The following is a 16,512-nucleotide window of genomic DNA, read 5'->3' on the forward strand; positions in this document are numbered from 1 at the left end:
AATACAGAAACCAAGAAGAGCAAAAAACAAAAAACAAAAAAAAACAACCAAATACCAAACACAGCAAAAAGCAAACAAATGAGATCCATGGATGATATGTAAGCCAAGGCAAGTTTACCTAATTCAAAACAAAATACCACACATGATACATACAATAATTATAAATTATCTGTCTCATTGGTTAAATAAGCACGTCATTTTTGCCACCATTTTTCTCCCAAATCTTTTTGGAGTCATATGGAATAAATCATTTGTTCTAAAACATGTAAATGTTTAACATTATTAACAAAAATGCCTATAGTGGGCAGTTTTTCTGGAGCCAGTATATATATATATTTTATTTGTGATGGCCTTTTAGCTGCAAGTAAGATCTTTAGTAGATGAGTGCCCTTCCGGGATATTTCCAAGATAAAGGGTTATGAATGATGTACAGATATTGAAACACAGAACCTTTTAAATGATCTTTGCCACTTCCCTCCAGAAAATTTGAATGGAGGGGCAGGACCAAAATATATGGGCATGATCAGCCATGACCTCTCCACATTTCCTCCAACAGCCCAGTTGAAGAATAATACAGTTCTGTGTTTTGTCTGGATGTGTGCGGCGCTTTTAGAAAATATGTTATACTATCATGCTAAACCTATTAATAAAAATAAATAAAACTTAGTTCTATCTAGTTTTTGATTATGATGATCCATGTAAGGGGAGGGCTTTAATGGCTCCACTGGAGGGCACTAATATTCTTACAAGCAATGGTATGTGAGTAAATGAACCAACTCTGTCCTTATTATGGGCCATCAGTTTAATTCAGCTGAGATTTGAGCCCTCAATCTGCCAGTTTGCCTGAATAGAGTTCCGGGAATATTTAATATGTGGAGTAAATTCTTGAAAGAACACAAACTGTGCAACATGGAAATGCAACTCCATGTTTAAGTACACAGTGAATATAGATAGGTAAACATGACTGTGATTATTTGCAACTGACTTACTGTGCCCCTTTATGTTATACACTGTAGGGCTAAAGTATATTATTTTAGTCCATCTTAATATTTGACATTTTTAATCTGACTGTCAAAGGGCACAACATGTAATTTTTACCATACAGTTTACACTAACACCAGGATAAATAATTCCAGCTGTAAATAAGAAAAGGGCTCATAGCACAAGCCTTTTTTAAAGACCTTATTTATATTTTAGCAAAATCATGTTTTTTTGACAGTTTTGGTATTACCAGCAAATATTTTAACATGCATGTGATGTGCTGTTTTTGACTGTATTTCAAACATCCACTGGTAGCCTAACAAAATCCCAGCATGACCCAGGGGTTTTAGTGCTACTGCTGTTTATACATGAAGACTGACCTTCACTATACTTACAGGGCTGACCTTCTTTTAAACATTACTTACAGTATGAATATTTTTGCACATAAATTCAGGCACTTATTAGCTTATGTAACAGGATAGCCGCAAGAGTATTTAGAATAGAGCAGAACATTGACTAAATTTAGTTTGATTTATTATTACATGCCATCTGTGTTATTCTTTCCAAAGTAAAATAGCATATTTCCAAACCTATTTGTGAAGTGTTGTGAAAATGTTACTGTCAGCACATAATTGTTGTGTGTGTGGATACATCTGAAGAGCCCATTTCAGTCATGGTTCAGTTTTATTTCTTTTTGACTCATTTGAACAGAACATGTTTCTTTCATCCATGTGGCATAGTTGTATAACCAGGGAAGCCTCCACTTTTAGATTGCTCTAGTTTAACATACTTGTGGGCAGCCACATCAAATCATTTATTCATGGGGCTTTCTCTCTTAGCTTTCATTACGACTGTGGGAAATGGAACATATACTGTATGAAGGCATCTCACAGCAGGGATGCTAACCATGTGACACTTAGAATATTGCATTTGTCTGCAAAAAACAAGATGTGATGTACAATACACTGTAAAGTTCTCAGGGCATTTATTTACAATAAAAACAACAACAACAAAACATTCATTTCATTGTTAATCCTGCTGGCTGTTAACTATCTCCTTCACTATCTACCATCCGTGTGTGATGATAAGGCAACTGAAATGATCAGCAGGATGAACTGTATATGATTTTCCCTTTTACAGAACAGTCTGAATAGCTTTTAAAATAATTTCTTTCTACAAAATTCTCTCAAAATAATATTTAAAGGTAAGGGTAGTAGATAATAAAACATTGATAAACTGTTAACTTGGCAGTTCTTCAAGGTGTTGGTCGATCACATTTTATATCAATGGCCTACATATTATACACTATGTACTCCAACTAAATATCTATTTACAAAATCAGTAGTTGTATTTGGAGTAATTTTCTCATCTTAAAAGCAAATAAATATTCACTGTTTTATCATAATTGCATTGCAAATTTACTGCACTCAAAGAGATTCAACCCCTGAAAAAGACAGAGCTTTACAGATGACAACATTATAATTTACTCCAAAGCAACATGTACAGTCCAAGCATATGACAAGATGCTGAATGTAGTCATCACAGAGGTACAGTATATCAGATGCACGCCATAAATGCCACTCCGACTGGAACCAAATCAATAAATAAAGACATATATATTAGACAGAAAAAAGCAACTCATAACAACATAGAGACTGGTCATTGCATCAACAGACAAGACAGAATTAACAGTTAAATCAGTCAATGGTGGATATATCCATACATTAATAGACTATATAGACAGTATTGACGCATAACTGCATTGCACCATAGCTTCTTCAGAAACAGGGGTGCTTAAAAATGATTCTGACCAACACTGTTTTACAACTGATCTAATATTACCGTCCCATAATTGAATGCAGAACATGTAAGGAAAAGAAGTGGTGTAAAATGATCTGAAGGACAAAAAAATTGCATGTTTACATTTTAAGGCCATTTCATTTGATTTATTTATACATTTGTATCTTCATGGTGACCTGTAGTTTCAGGTTTGAAATCTGCTATTATGTAAATTTTGGACAGTAGAGGAAATAGTGCAGCCACTGTCAGAAAATAATTTGCTGCAGCTTCACTACTTCTATTTGGACGTTACCCATAAAATAATCACATTAAACAGAACAATGCTATATTCTATATATATTACATTGGACATTCTGTTAGAAAACTATTATTTGGTATTGTGTATTAGAGATCTTTATAGAGCCAAAACCTTTATTGATTTGGTAAAACCATCCAGGCAATTATCTTCTCTATGCTACAGCAAAAATCCCTCTCACAAAGAGATCAATGGCACTGTCTTTACCCTGTTTAGCCAGCACATCCAGGCTTCAACAACACAAACTAAACCAAAGTAATATATTTTACTAATAAAAAAGATTCAATTTGTAGTTAAAATGTGTGCTTTTGAAACAAAGGTCAGGTGAAGAAAAAAACAAAACAACAGCAACTAGGCAACAGATGTGTAAACAGGCAAAGAAAAGAGTGGAAGGAAACAACACTGTGCAAAAGCTGGACTCTCTTTGTGCGTCATCTTCTCCAGTGTCCTCCAGGTCTCTGGATACGTCGCACTCTGACTTTCACTGAGCAGCAGACAGACCAGACTCTCCCTGCTTTTTCTGCTCTCGCTCATCGTCCTCCTCCTCCACATTGGTCGTGGCGAACGCCCGCACTTGTCTCATCTCCCAGAAGGACTGTGACTTATGGGAATGCTTTGGGAATGAGAGAGACGTCTGGTTAAAACCCGCTACACAGATGAAAGTGTTAGAATACAATACTTTTATTAAAACATTAAAAATGTGTACTTTGCAGTTTCGTACACTGCCAAAATATCTATATGTCTTGGTTTGGTTTAATCCTCAGTATATAAGCAGCATTTGGTTCCGTTTCAATGTATGCACAGGATATCTGCTGCATCTGTCCATAGCTTAAATCCATGGATTGAGAGATTACTGAGGAAAGTCTAACCTGAAGATGGAGATCCAGGATACAACCAGGTGGGTGGAGCTAACAGTTCTGCACACAGAAATGCACAAACAGCAATAAAATAACAAACAGAGCACAGGATCAGCAACAACACAAGAGAAGCAATGAAGCGACAAAGAGCAGTAAAGCAGAGGTCACACACTACAGCTCCAGTGAAGAACCTATTTAGTGCACAGGAGGGTATAAAATGTTTCAATGCCAGTGTGCCCTGTACATCAAGAGTTACTGCTAGCTGGCAGTTTAGTCCAAGATGGGGTTGACTCACCGATGAGGACTGATGATCGTGTGGTCGTTCCAGTTTGATACGGATGTCTGTCCCCTTCCCTCGTTCAGGTTTACCAGGCCCTGAAGGATCGGTGTGTTTAGCAAGTCATAAACTGTATGCCGTATGTAGCCTGTTCATTTCTTCATCACAAGATTAAATCTAGCATCAGGTAAGATATTGACTCATGAAACCAGAAATATTTCCATCTATGTAAACAACTGTCATCTTCTTAACTCTGAATCCTGCTGTCTTTAAAAACTTGACTAATATCCTGTAACCACATTATTTGTTACAACTTGCTTCTTCAAGCACCCCACCTCTCTCACCTGGGGAGCTACTGCGACTGGTGGCACTGGTGCTGCTAACGCTGTCCTCGAGCCAAGTGCTGTAGGTGAAGGAGTCTCGCTTGTGTGGCGTCCCGGCAGATGACAGACTCTCCTGGGGAGTGCACAGGAGGAGAGAGACACGGCAATAACACACATGCATATTAAGCCTAAAAGAAAAAGAAATATCTTAAATGCACTTTTCTCACATATTCAATGTGTCGCTCACCATGCCTGTATCATAGTCCTCTGTGGCCTCTGTCTCATTCTCCTCCACCACACTGGCGAAGCTGCTAGCGTTGGAGGAGGAGCGGGAGAGGTCATGACCCTCGGGGATGGATGCGGCCCTGCCACCGAGACAAGAACTACACCCTGGGTTAACCACTTTCCAGCACAGCCACACCTGATTTTATCTTATGCATAGAGCAAAGTCATTCAACATGCTGCTGCGGCAGCAGAGGATAACCCGGCTTACACAAACACAGGTATGGCAACATCAAATATGAAATAATCAATATTCATGTGATAGGGCTGTAAACTGTCTATTATACACACCTGTTCTTGGTGGTTGTGAGAACCTCAGGAGAGCTCTGATTGGACGAGTTGTCAGATTTGGGGTCTTGAGAGACGTGACCGCTGTCAGGGGTCTTCTGAGTGCTTGGGGAGTTTTCTTTGCTATTACACAAGAAATATGGCAGAAAATATCAGCAAATCGGGTGTAACATAAACTAAAGCAACTGATATTTCTAACAGGGGCTGTACATTATGAACTTTAGTTACAAAGCTTTAGCTACACAAAATATAAGAGGTAGAACAAACAAAAGGTATATGGGTACACATAAAAATAAATACAGCAGTCTTGTGCAATAATAGTCCCTCACCTCTTCTCCTGGACTTCTTGAATGTTTTCAATACCGATGGCACTGCTTCGCCTGGAGCTGAAAGGACCAGACTTCTTCCTGGTCGGGCTTTTCCCCGGGATTATCAAAGACTGAAGGGAGAGAGGCAAAACAGTGTCAAGATCCTTGAGTAATGTTAAGGAGCTGTTTATTTCTTACTGAAGGGAGGTAACGGTTGTTTTGACCTAACCATTCAAATTCCTTTTATTTTATTAATTTGGAAAAATGCTTTTCAAAAACATGTCATCCTGAATTATCAGGCTGAGGAGTAACAGTGCTTCCTTCAAGTTGTTACTATGATGAAAAAAAAAGTTAAAATATGCACTTAGGGGCTTAATGTCAAGCCCCAGTGCCAGTCTTTCAGCCAGAGCAGAGCATACTAAGGCGGGAGATGAAAGATGGACTTAAAGGCTCCAGGGCCAACCACTAAATATGCTTTCTCAGTGACTGCTTTGTTCATTCAATCTCCCTTGTAAAGCTCTCAAAATAAGAACTTGAAAAAGCCTTTTCATACAGTCTGGCTTCAAAGAGCAGGAGGATTCTTTTTTCATAATTTCTCTTTAAGGGGGACATTAAATCATTAATATTCATCATTTTTAAACAAACAGAGAATTAAGCATACTGGAATTAAAATACAGAGTAGTCAGAAAAGACTACAGAAGCCAAACACACACTGCAGTAAAGCAGATAGGACAGTGAGAATAGAAAAAAAAAATTCTACAATAATAGCCAGTGGGGAGTCATGGGGGCACCTTCAACTAGGATTTTAACTGTCTATGTGCTACACTCACATCACAGAGCAGCTATTTCTTAATAATCTATATGGTGTCTAAGGATTGGAATATTCAAATCAATCTATTAATGTGAAAATGTCTATATCTGCTTTTTGTTTTACCACAGATTGAGATAACGTTCTTTATACAATACATCATGTCTATAGCACACATTGCTTACTACGTTAAATACACGTTGGAGAGCTGAAATGTAGTTTTTTGCCATGATGCAGTGAAGACATGCAGACAAAAAAGGGGGCAAAGAAGAGAAAGTGAGTAGTTAGAGAGTAGTTAGAATTAGACATGAACCTCTTCTACTGTTCCTATCCCTATGGCACTGCCTCGGCGTCCATATTTACTGGGACTTTTGCCTGGGACAAGCAATGACTGAGCCAAACAGAAAGAGGAGAGAGGGAGGGAGGGAGAGGGAGAGAGAGAGCGAGAGAGAGATGTGATGATGACAGTCGACAAAGGGGAGAGAGAAGGGTAAACAGGGAAGAGAAAACATGAGACATGTATATATACAAATATATATGAGATTCCATGCAGTAAGTTGTGTTGTTCAAACAAAATACAAAGCATATGTTAATTGGAGAATAGAGAGAGGGACATTTTGGCTCCATAGGTGCAACACAGGCAGCTGAATGGGAGGGAGAAATGATGAACCAGTTATGTGAGCTATAGGCCTGTGAGAGAGAAGATGATAAAGAGATTTTTTTAAAACAGCAGGGGACGACATACAGCAGTTAAACATTAGGTTTCACATCAAGACAGAGTTATTTACAAAAAGCAACCTTCAGTTATATTCATTAATATAGTTTGTTACGGTTAATTGTGGTTAGTTACTTTAGAAGGCAACCTGTGATCTAGAAATACAAGATTAAGGTATTTAGGATGTCTGTTTCAAATGTATGCAAGACTGAACAATCCTGTTCAATGCCTAACAGAGAAAAAATTCATAATGATTTTACTTCCATACAAATCACAGAATTTAAAAATGTAAAAATACAATTTCCCACAACCCTCTAAATATACAGTATATGTCAGAAAAGCAGTCATATGCATTATTACTGTTAAGTGAAGACCTTGTAACTACAAATTTGGGGAGTAAATGTTTTACTTTCAACTGAAGGATGAAAATCTCCACAAATTAAAAAATGATTGTGTGATACTCAAATTTTAGTGTTTTCAGAACCAATTACTGTGTAATTTTCATAATATTGACATTTGAAGATACAAGGTTTTCACCTGATGATAGAAATATTCATAATCACAATCAAAAATATTGTGTGATCACCAAACAAAGTCCACAAGCATTAGCTTGCATGCACACGCACACACACACTCACACACGCAGGACTCAACCCACATTCATTAGAATTCAAGTGAGTATTTGTGAACAATGCAGATGCAAGAGGCTTTTTGTTAACGAGAATACAAGGAAAGAACACTAAGTATTATAGAAGCAGCTTTAACCCAGGGGAGAAATTCACCATGTGTCCTGCAAGTATTCAAGTCTGTGAGTGTCAAGTCACTCCATCATGTGGTGGCAGACAATGTGCAACCATTGCAATGTGAGAGCCAAGTTTCAGACCCAGGCATAAATGCTCCAGTCGACCAAGTGTGAAGCCCTTCAGTTAGTGCAGCAGGCAAGTGAGAGAAGAGGCATGAACTCTAGTAGAATTGCTAGGGGAGGCAGAGGGAGCGAAATTGTCCTCCCTTAAGGCCAGGAGGCTGTACTTACTATCCCTGGGAATTTGGGGCTCTCTGCTGGGTTGTGGTTAAAGCTTCCGCTGAGGCTAGTGGAGACTGTGTGCGGCTTCTTGAAAGTAAGACCCATGGCATCCATAGACTGGCTCCTGCTGCGGATCACCCGCTACAGAGAGAGACGAGGAGGAGGAGATACATTCAGATGGTCCTGACCTCTGTGACCCCTCAGCATCGCTGTGCGGCGCTATAGGCCGAGAGGAGCCTCGGGGCTGTCCCTGAACTCTGACCACTACAGGCAGAGCACTGGCCTGATGCTAATCCTGACAGACAAGGAAGCGACAGAGAACACTGCTAAGCTTTAGGGCCTGGAGGAGGGTTCAGATGAGTCATTATGTTTAGGTAGGTAGTAAAAGAGAAGGGAAAGTAGAAGGGCCAAGTGGCTTGCAGATGTTTGACCAGAGTTTAAACACAGGCAGGAGAAGTTTAAAGCCCAGCGGACCTCTTTGCAGGCAACAGAGTGGAGAAGCAGACGCATCTGATGGTGGAAGAAATCTATCAGTTCCCTTTGATATGACATATGAAGATGACTGAATCACTTACACACTAAGTGAACAGAGACGGAACACTGAAGCATGCGGAGAGCACAGCAGCAAAAAACAGTTAGGAAGCATGTGGAAGAAATGCTGTGAAGCCAAGAGTGGGGTGTTGTAGCAGGACAAAGCATCAGAGCTTTTTTTCATTCAGGTTAATAGAAATTGAGAGAGATTGAAGGCCTTTACAGCCGGCAGCTCGCATTTAGCAAACAAAAAAAACAATCCTGAAATTCTCTCCCAGAGAGAAGGCAGTGGTTTTTTTACACCCACAGAAAAGAGAACTATTACAAAAATATGTAACTAGATGCCAATTTTATACTGTTCCTGTGCAATAACTCTGATCTTTATAATCTTATAATGACACTTAAAGGAATAATTTGATATTTTGGAAAATATGCTTTCTTCCCGAGTTAGATTGATGGCATTCTGTTTGTAAAAAGGGTATCAATCTTCACATCTAACTCTCAGTAAGAAAGCAATTAAGCGCAATTTCCAAAAGTCTGAACTTGAACTGAAAATTGCTGTGCCATCTATGTAAATAACAGTGTTCCTGTCTTAGAGCTAGCATAAGTCAAATGTCTTTACAAAGGAATTTGTTGCATACAAGTTTTAACACGTATTACTTCTCCTTGCCTATTTTTTTCCACTGAAGCAGAATTTTGCAGGAAGTGAAGCTGTTAGTTTGAAGCTCCAGCCTCTGCTGCTGCCGCTCCAGTTACCTTGAAGGACTCAAAGAAGCCCCCTCCTCCTCCACTCCCATTTTCCAGCTTGTCATCCTCTCCACCAACACCCATCATGGCCTGGCTGTTCATATGGAGCTCCTCATACAGCGTCTCTAACAAGGCTGACCGTGTTCGTTCCTTAAACACAAACACACACATACACAAAGAGGGAACTGATATAAAAGGAAAACAAATGATAGTGTTCTGGTCAGAAATGCATTAATAATAAGAAATGTATTAAATATCTTTTAAAAACTTACCTCTAATTTGGCAAATTTCTCAGCTTTGTAGCAGGCGTACTCTGCATTGATGAGCTTAGTGAAAAGGAAATCATGGAATTCAGGGCCCTGGAAAAAAAGGAGTGGAGAGACAATTAAGGCATCATGTTGGACACTAAAATATAATCATATGCCAATGGTCAGGTCGACAAGTTTTCCTTTCTCTCACTTTTCTAAAGAAAGGAGGATTTGGGAGGGCCGGGCCAAAGAAAGGTACGTCATCCCGTGCTGTCACTGACACCTGAAGAATTAACAGTGAGATGAAGTTTAATAATCCCAGTTTATAACAGGAAGCAAAGTCAGCCCATAGTGAAGGGAACAGGTCACCTTATAGAGAATGTTACCAGAGCAGGGGTTGACCATCTGGACCACAATGTAGGCGTGGAGAAAGTTGGAGGCGATCATGTCCGGTACAAAGGGAGTATTTTCTTCTTGGAATACGATGGCCACAATATCATTCCCTATGTGCCTCTTTCTCTGCAACTGCAACACAAGAGCCACAAAGCAACTAAATTTGATACTCTACAGACAGTTATTGCAGGATGAAAGAATGCTGATGCCAAGTGTTGGATGATATGTATGAATGTAATTTGATTATCTGCAGGATTTGAAAAGCCATATCTATGTATTATCTAGGACATGGTAAATAAATAAATAATAATGATTTGTTCAGTATGTAGGCTATAGAAAAGATCAATAATATGAATCTAGTGCTTTCTCTTCATGTTTCCCTTTTCCAGTCTCACAGCTGAAGCATGCGAGTTTTAAAAACACCAGCAGGGAGTGCTGTTTCCCCTGATGACAGCCTGAACAAGCACTGCTTGACTCCAAGGAACCAGAGCTTACAACACCCACTACTACCGGGAAGACTGAACATACAGACATTGCCTCATCTGCGTTTGTGCAAACCACAATAGCAAATGGTGTGCTATCTTCTGCTAATTCATCAGTGTTTGTGTGAGTATGAGACAGAGTAGGGGGTGGACTCGCTTGTGTGAGCAATGTAGTGCTGCTTCTCAGCTTTAAATCAATGTGAGGGAGGACTGCTGCTCACATATGCAGACACTAAAGCATATTTAGAGTGATTCATGTTTACTACAAGTGGGTTGGGGTTTTTTTCTCTGCAAATATATGCTTCGGGTGTGTGGCACAATAAAATGGAATATACAAAATAAGTACTATGATACCCAGGCGGAACCAGTCTGACTGCTTGTACTGAATTATGAAATGTGTGTTAGTCTGGTATTGTATTACAGTACCTGCTGGGTGTCCCCCTCTGTGTAAGGCAGCTTTGTGGACACATGGAACATGACCTCTTTGTTGCGGTAGTTGCAGTAGACAGACTCTGTGCCAGTCTGCCCGTGAGTCACATCTAACCCTCCACGAAAACTGCAAGCACACAGAACCATGTCTAACAGGATATTCTCCACCATCACCGAAGTACCATCATTACAGTATCGAGCATGATAAAATGTGAATTGTGGTAAGCATCATGTTTTGAATATCAGTTAGGTCCTTACCCTTTAAAGTTGTGCAGCTCAATTTTCTCTCCTAGAAACTCCAGGAAATCTACAAAGGCAGGACTCTCTTCACTGTTTCCAAATAGCTCTTCCTCTGAAGTCTGTAAGATTTGCATACTTGAGTGTAAGCAGTGACACAATGGATATTTTATGTAATGTGTATTTTTACTGCACAAGATCAGTAGGGTCAATAACTGGAAGCAGGATGGATAAGTGTATCAGATGAGTGTTTGGCGCTCTTGTCCAAACACACTGCATTTGCATTTGAAAATAAACAGGTGACCTTCATCGACTATAGCAGTAGGTTTAACAGTAAAGCTAGGTTACTTCAATGCTTGTGCAATAATGATCAGCTGCGATGAACAGTTGATTATCTATTGTCAGCAACAGAAGTAGTGATGTGCCTGGTCACAAACACATAGAAGAAGCTCCTTGCATGCTTGTTGAGCATTTCCATTTTGTTTCCCTTTTGCAATACTCAACCTCAGCCTTTCTCCACTTAGCACCTCTCCTGGATAGAAAATGACCTGAGGGATGAGCGGAGGACCCTCACTGCCTTTGTGAGAAGACCCTTGGTTCATTTACAATATACTTAATAATGTATTCAAACTTCTGCAGGCTTTAAGAGATCAACGGTGCAGATCTCTACACACTGAGGTCTCCATTTGAAGGTACAAGTGCCCTCAGCTAAGCATTCAATAGCTCTTCTGCCCCCCCACAAAGTGAACAAAAGGGCTGTGATTGCAGCAGAAAATGAAAGGGAGCATTGAAGACAGCCACACTGACTGGGCTGGATTGAAAGCCATAATTAAGACTGAGGAGGACTCAGCATAGTCGGCTTCCTTGAGGAAATCAGAAATTACAATGTATAGTACATGCTCATTGTTCCAGGCTGAATACAGTGTATTTTTAACTTACATTGAGACTTTATAGCTCACCTGTCCAAACTTTTGATAAATGACTCCAAACTTGAAATTGTTGCTTATTACTTGTTCATCAAAGGTGACAATAAGTCTTGAAGCCTGTAAAAAAATACAGATATAAGAAGAGATACTAAAGACTGACAAGGACATAGAGTATACAGGAGCTGCAGCTGTACAAACAAAAGGAAATCTTACTTTTGGATAAAGGACAGGAAAGAAGCGGTCCACGTTGACCTCTTCACAGACAAGCTTGGATTTTTTTTAAAAAGAGGAAGAAAATGTCAGAATGAAATTTGACACTGTCACAACAGACAAATCTTCCGCATATGTACATTGTATATTGCACATTTTACACATGATCAGTTGTGCATCATCATTAAATACAACCCCTCTCACCTTGGCCATTTGGACCACATTGGGAAACTCTGTCAGACAGGAGATGGGGATTACATCATGGTAGGTTTTCAGTTTGGTCCTGGCGAAGTCATAAAACAATCAGTGTGGTCTTAAAACCATATAATGTGATAGAACAGTTCTCAGATGGGAAAGAGATGATGTGGTACGGACCATTATCAAACTTCCCCACCCTCGCCTCTCTTTGCCTTCTCTCCCTCCCTCCATCCATCCCCACCCACTCGTTGGCCTAAATAGTCCATCTGTTACTCCGCTGTGGAAATGACAGAGCTGTTGACACTCTCTCAAGCTTTATGACTCTTACGATAACACCAGTGCCCGGAGGATGTATTTATCCAGTCTATACTGGGTATCTCAGGAACAAAAAAGTGGATTATTCTGCATTTATTTCCTGTTGATCATGAAAGAGGTCGTGTTTTGCTTAATCTTACGCATTCAGATGCCGATGTGCACAACATAGATGTAAAGATTAAATTTTCTCTGTAAATTAAGCCACATTGTACTGAATCATGTATGCATAATGAGAGTTACCTGAGCATTAGTCGGAGATGTTCCTGGTCACCAATCACATCGTACTTTAAAGAGAACACCAGATGTCCAAGGGCACTGTCTACTGAATAGTAATTAAAGTGTTCCTGAGGGCACAGTGCAAGGATGCAACCATTAGTATTTGTCATACACACACACACACACACACACACACACACACACACACACACACACACACACACACACACACACACACACACACACACACACATACACACAGACACACACACACACACACACACACACATGTGCATGCTCTCCAGTCACAATCTTTCCAACCTGAGTACCCTAAGTACTAAGTGTCAGACAGAGAGGTGGGTCGCTGTTAGCGTGTTTACTCCTCAGGGATTCACTGATTGCTTATTCATTTCATAACTATAATGAGCAAGACGTGAAAATGATTGTGAAATATTTTAGGAGAGTAACAAGGCTCATTTTAGGAGGAAGGAAGCTGTTACAAGGAGGCATTCATGAATATGACTTTGGTCATATCACTTTTAAGAATTTGTAGAACTGACTTAATTGCTAAATAAACATCATAATTTGACGTTCCTATTAATGCATTTAATTGCATGATTACAGCCATAAAAATTGTACATGGGTAATCTATGAACTAACTAACTAACTAACTAACTAACTAACTAACTAACTAACTAACTAACTATTGCTGAAAATCTAATTGAAAGCATACAGTGTATTAGATTACAGCTGAGATAAAGATGAAGATGCACCATCTAAGATAAGATGGGAAGATTTAAGAATAAGCTTAACTAAATCAGGATTGGGAGGAGATCAACACATACAACTACTGCACCCAGTTTCTGGAGAAAATACGCATGAAAAATACTAACTTGATCACACTAATTCAACAAGCTAGACAACATTTATCAGTGACATCTTAATGATAAACAGGATATGGTGGAAACCACGCTTTATTTAATTATAGTTTTTGGTTTTGTCCAATGTCCAAAACGTTCTGAAAAAAACTGAACATTAACACTGAAACATAGAAATTCAGTGCAAGTATGATATCACCTTACTTTTAAATATGCTGTATATATATAATACGTTTTATTTTTTAATTATTAAATTCCTACTTGGATGAACCCGCACTTGTCTCTTTTTGTTTTCCTCTGTTATTGTCAGGCGTCTGGCATCTTTTTGTTTTTTTATTGAAAGGTCATTATGGAGCTTGCTGTCACAAATATATATAGTTTTTAGTTTATTCATTATTTTTTTTCAAGGAGACAATAAAAAGTATTTAATATAGAAAAAATGCAAATGATGGCAAACGTGATCTCTTTCTGTGGTGCTCAAAGTGGCTCACCTTGCCCAGGAAGTGTTTTCGGAAGAGTGTAGCTGTTGTGTTACATTCCAGCTTGGTGCGTGTGTTTGGGGACAAAGGCTGCAGCTGCTCTGCGTCCACTGTGTCACTCAGCTCATGATTGGTTCCCTCAATCCAGTAGCCTCCAAACTGTGGCAGGAGAATGAGAGGAAAGGGGCTTTTTCTCCCTAACACCTGTTCCAAAATAAACAGAATGGAAATTTTAAAAAAGTTGTTTCAGAAGTATACCAGAGAATAAGGTACAGAAATAAATACATGGAAATCTGCTGTTTCCCACATGGACAATAATGAAATTAAACTTATTTCTTAGCAATTAACAAGCACTAATAATGAAAAGTGCTACTGCAGCAAATATAGACATCATCCTACCTCATGGACACTTGGGTAGGGAATATAGTCCTCCTCAGTCTGGAAAAAAAGGATAAAAAAATGCTTTCTTTCCTCATCAAAGAATAAAAATAACCACACAGTCCAACTCTATAATCCCAAGGGTTACTGTTTCAGAGTAATTACATAACTGTTATGCAATGACAATCACCTTTTCAATTACACAAGAATAAATTGTCGATGCATCATACATTAAAAGTCTTCTGAGATGTTGCATTACTGATATTGTCATCATTCTTTGTTAGATTTCAGCCTTTCAGTCTGCAGGGCACACAATCAGCGGGTATATGATTTTGAATCCTAACTAACGCTGCTGGTGTAAAAACAATGGCACGACTTGAGAGCATTTTACTGCGTTATGAATAATACTGTGCTCCTGTGTGCTGAAGCAATCAGCCTTTCTGGGAGAGCAAGATATGGTGGTGCAGTCATGAGAGAATGACCACATCACGTGAATAATACTGGATATCCACATGGAGTCATACCTTGAGTGGGGGAGGAAAGGTGCATCTCTGCTCATCCATCCTGTTGCCCTTCGAGAGGAGAGTGTGCGATAAGAAAACCAGAGAGAGAGAGAGAGAGAGAGAGAGAGAGAGAAGGCATTTGCTCAGTTATCAACACAGCAGATGGTCTTGCTTTCAAAAAACCTGAGTCAGTACAAATGCGTAAATTCAAACACTTGTTATTGATTAGAAAATACAAAAAAGCGACATATAGCAGTGTAATACTTGTGTTTTAAATGAACAGCAACAACCAAACTGGGAGAAATTTATCAACCTCATTACATAATGACACAGTTTTCCCAGGAGGTACAGAGCAGGCAACACAGCAAAGTCAAAGAGGGACAGATGGAAAAGTACAAAAGGAGACACATTACGTAGTCAGAGAGCGGACACCAAGAGACAATTAAAGTATGCTAAAGAGTAGGCATTGGGGAGTGACTGAAAAGTCTGTTATCACACAGTAGAAGTATGGTAATAAGACCCCAGGGATTAAAAAGATGCAAAGCTAAGTGACAGTCCTACACTGAAATACCCTTTGGATCCGAGCTCTGTGTGAATATGTGAGTGTGTGCGTGTGAAAGAGAGTGAGCAAGAGAGAAACTGATGCAGTGATACTAAATCAGGGCTTGGTGATGGTACCTGGCGTTGAGAAAGATGATACATCCTATCAATATACTGTCCGACCGGGAAAAAAATACACCTCCAGCTAAAGAGGCATATTTCTTTTCAAAATATTCAGTTATGCTAACAAATACTGCCAGACATAAAATATATTATGGCCATTGAAAGCTATGAGAGTAATTAATTTAATATTTCTGAACTACAGTGAAACAAAAAAAAATCACCACTGTGTACTTGATTACTAATGCACTAATTGCTTGCACATATGCCAAAAAAACATATAACATATAATTTGTCTAAGTTTATCATGAACTTCTTAGGTCATCATGTGTGTCGGATTGCATGATTAAAACAAACATCCCTCTGAAGCCTTCAGAAACCAGGAGACAGTTTTTGAGGTGAGATAATAAGCTCACAGTGCTGTCAGTCAGTGTTACAACCAGAATGTTAACAGAGACGCTGAGAGGCACATATAACACTCTGACAACTCTCCTCTGAAACCATCCAATTCAATATCCTTCTCATGTACAGAAAGATAAGTATTGTAGCCGAGGAGAGGGCCAAACAGCTGCAGGATTAGGAAGAGAGACACACCGACTGGTTAGTTGCTTGGTGAGTAGAGCTTAGAAAAGCTGAGACAAAAATAAAATGTATCACCTTACCTGCATCTTTTCAATCATTTCAAATAAATCTGTGGTCTGGAGAGAGGAGAGTGAGATGAAAA

General features: G+C 39.2%; 1 protein-coding gene across 1 annotated transcript in view; it reads right to left on the reverse strand.

The window, feature by feature from the left end:
• Positions 1-1,949: 1,949 nt before the first annotated feature.
• Positions 1,950-16,512, reverse strand: part of LOC133988325 (rap1 GTPase-activating protein 1-like) — a 41,475-nt gene continuing 26,912 nt past the window's right edge. Inside the window, exons 4-26 of the mRNA XM_062427950.1 lie at positions 16,451-16,486; positions 15,150-15,197; positions 14,647-14,685; positions 14,260-14,451; positions 12,915-13,018; positions 12,366-12,444; positions 12,165-12,218; positions 11,985-12,068; positions 11,047-11,147; positions 10,786-10,915; positions 9,854-10,009; positions 9,696-9,767; positions 9,509-9,595; positions 9,246-9,386; positions 7,968-8,099; positions 6,533-6,610; positions 5,433-5,542; positions 5,107-5,226; positions 4,781-4,916; positions 4,555-4,666; positions 4,229-4,308; positions 3,946-3,993; positions 1,950-3,689 (exon numbers count right to left, since the gene is read on the reverse strand). Coding sequence (XP_062283934.1) covers positions 3,985-3,993; positions 4,229-4,308; positions 4,555-4,666; positions 4,781-4,916; positions 5,107-5,226; positions 5,433-5,542; positions 6,533-6,610; positions 7,968-8,099; positions 9,246-9,386; positions 9,509-9,595; positions 9,696-9,767; positions 9,854-10,009; positions 10,786-10,915; positions 11,047-11,147; positions 11,985-12,068; positions 12,165-12,218; positions 12,366-12,444; positions 12,915-13,018; positions 14,260-14,451; positions 14,647-14,685; positions 15,150-15,197; positions 16,451-16,486 — 2,100 coding nt within the window. The 3' untranslated portion in view covers positions 1,950-3,689; positions 3,946-3,984. The remainder of the gene's footprint in view (positions 3,690-3,945; positions 3,994-4,228; positions 4,309-4,554; positions 4,667-4,780; positions 4,917-5,106; positions 5,227-5,432; positions 5,543-6,532; positions 6,611-7,967; positions 8,100-9,245; positions 9,387-9,508; positions 9,596-9,695; positions 9,768-9,853; positions 10,010-10,785; positions 10,916-11,046; positions 11,148-11,984; positions 12,069-12,164; positions 12,219-12,365; positions 12,445-12,914; positions 13,019-14,259; positions 14,452-14,646; positions 14,686-15,149; positions 15,198-16,450; positions 16,487-16,512) is intronic.

The sequence above is a fragment of the Scomber scombrus genome, chromosome 10 (assembly GCF_963691925.1).
Source record: "Scomber scombrus chromosome 10, fScoSco1.1, whole genome shotgun sequence".
Taxonomy (NCBI): Eukaryota; Metazoa; Chordata; class Actinopteri; order Scombriformes; family Scombridae; genus Scomber; species Scomber scombrus.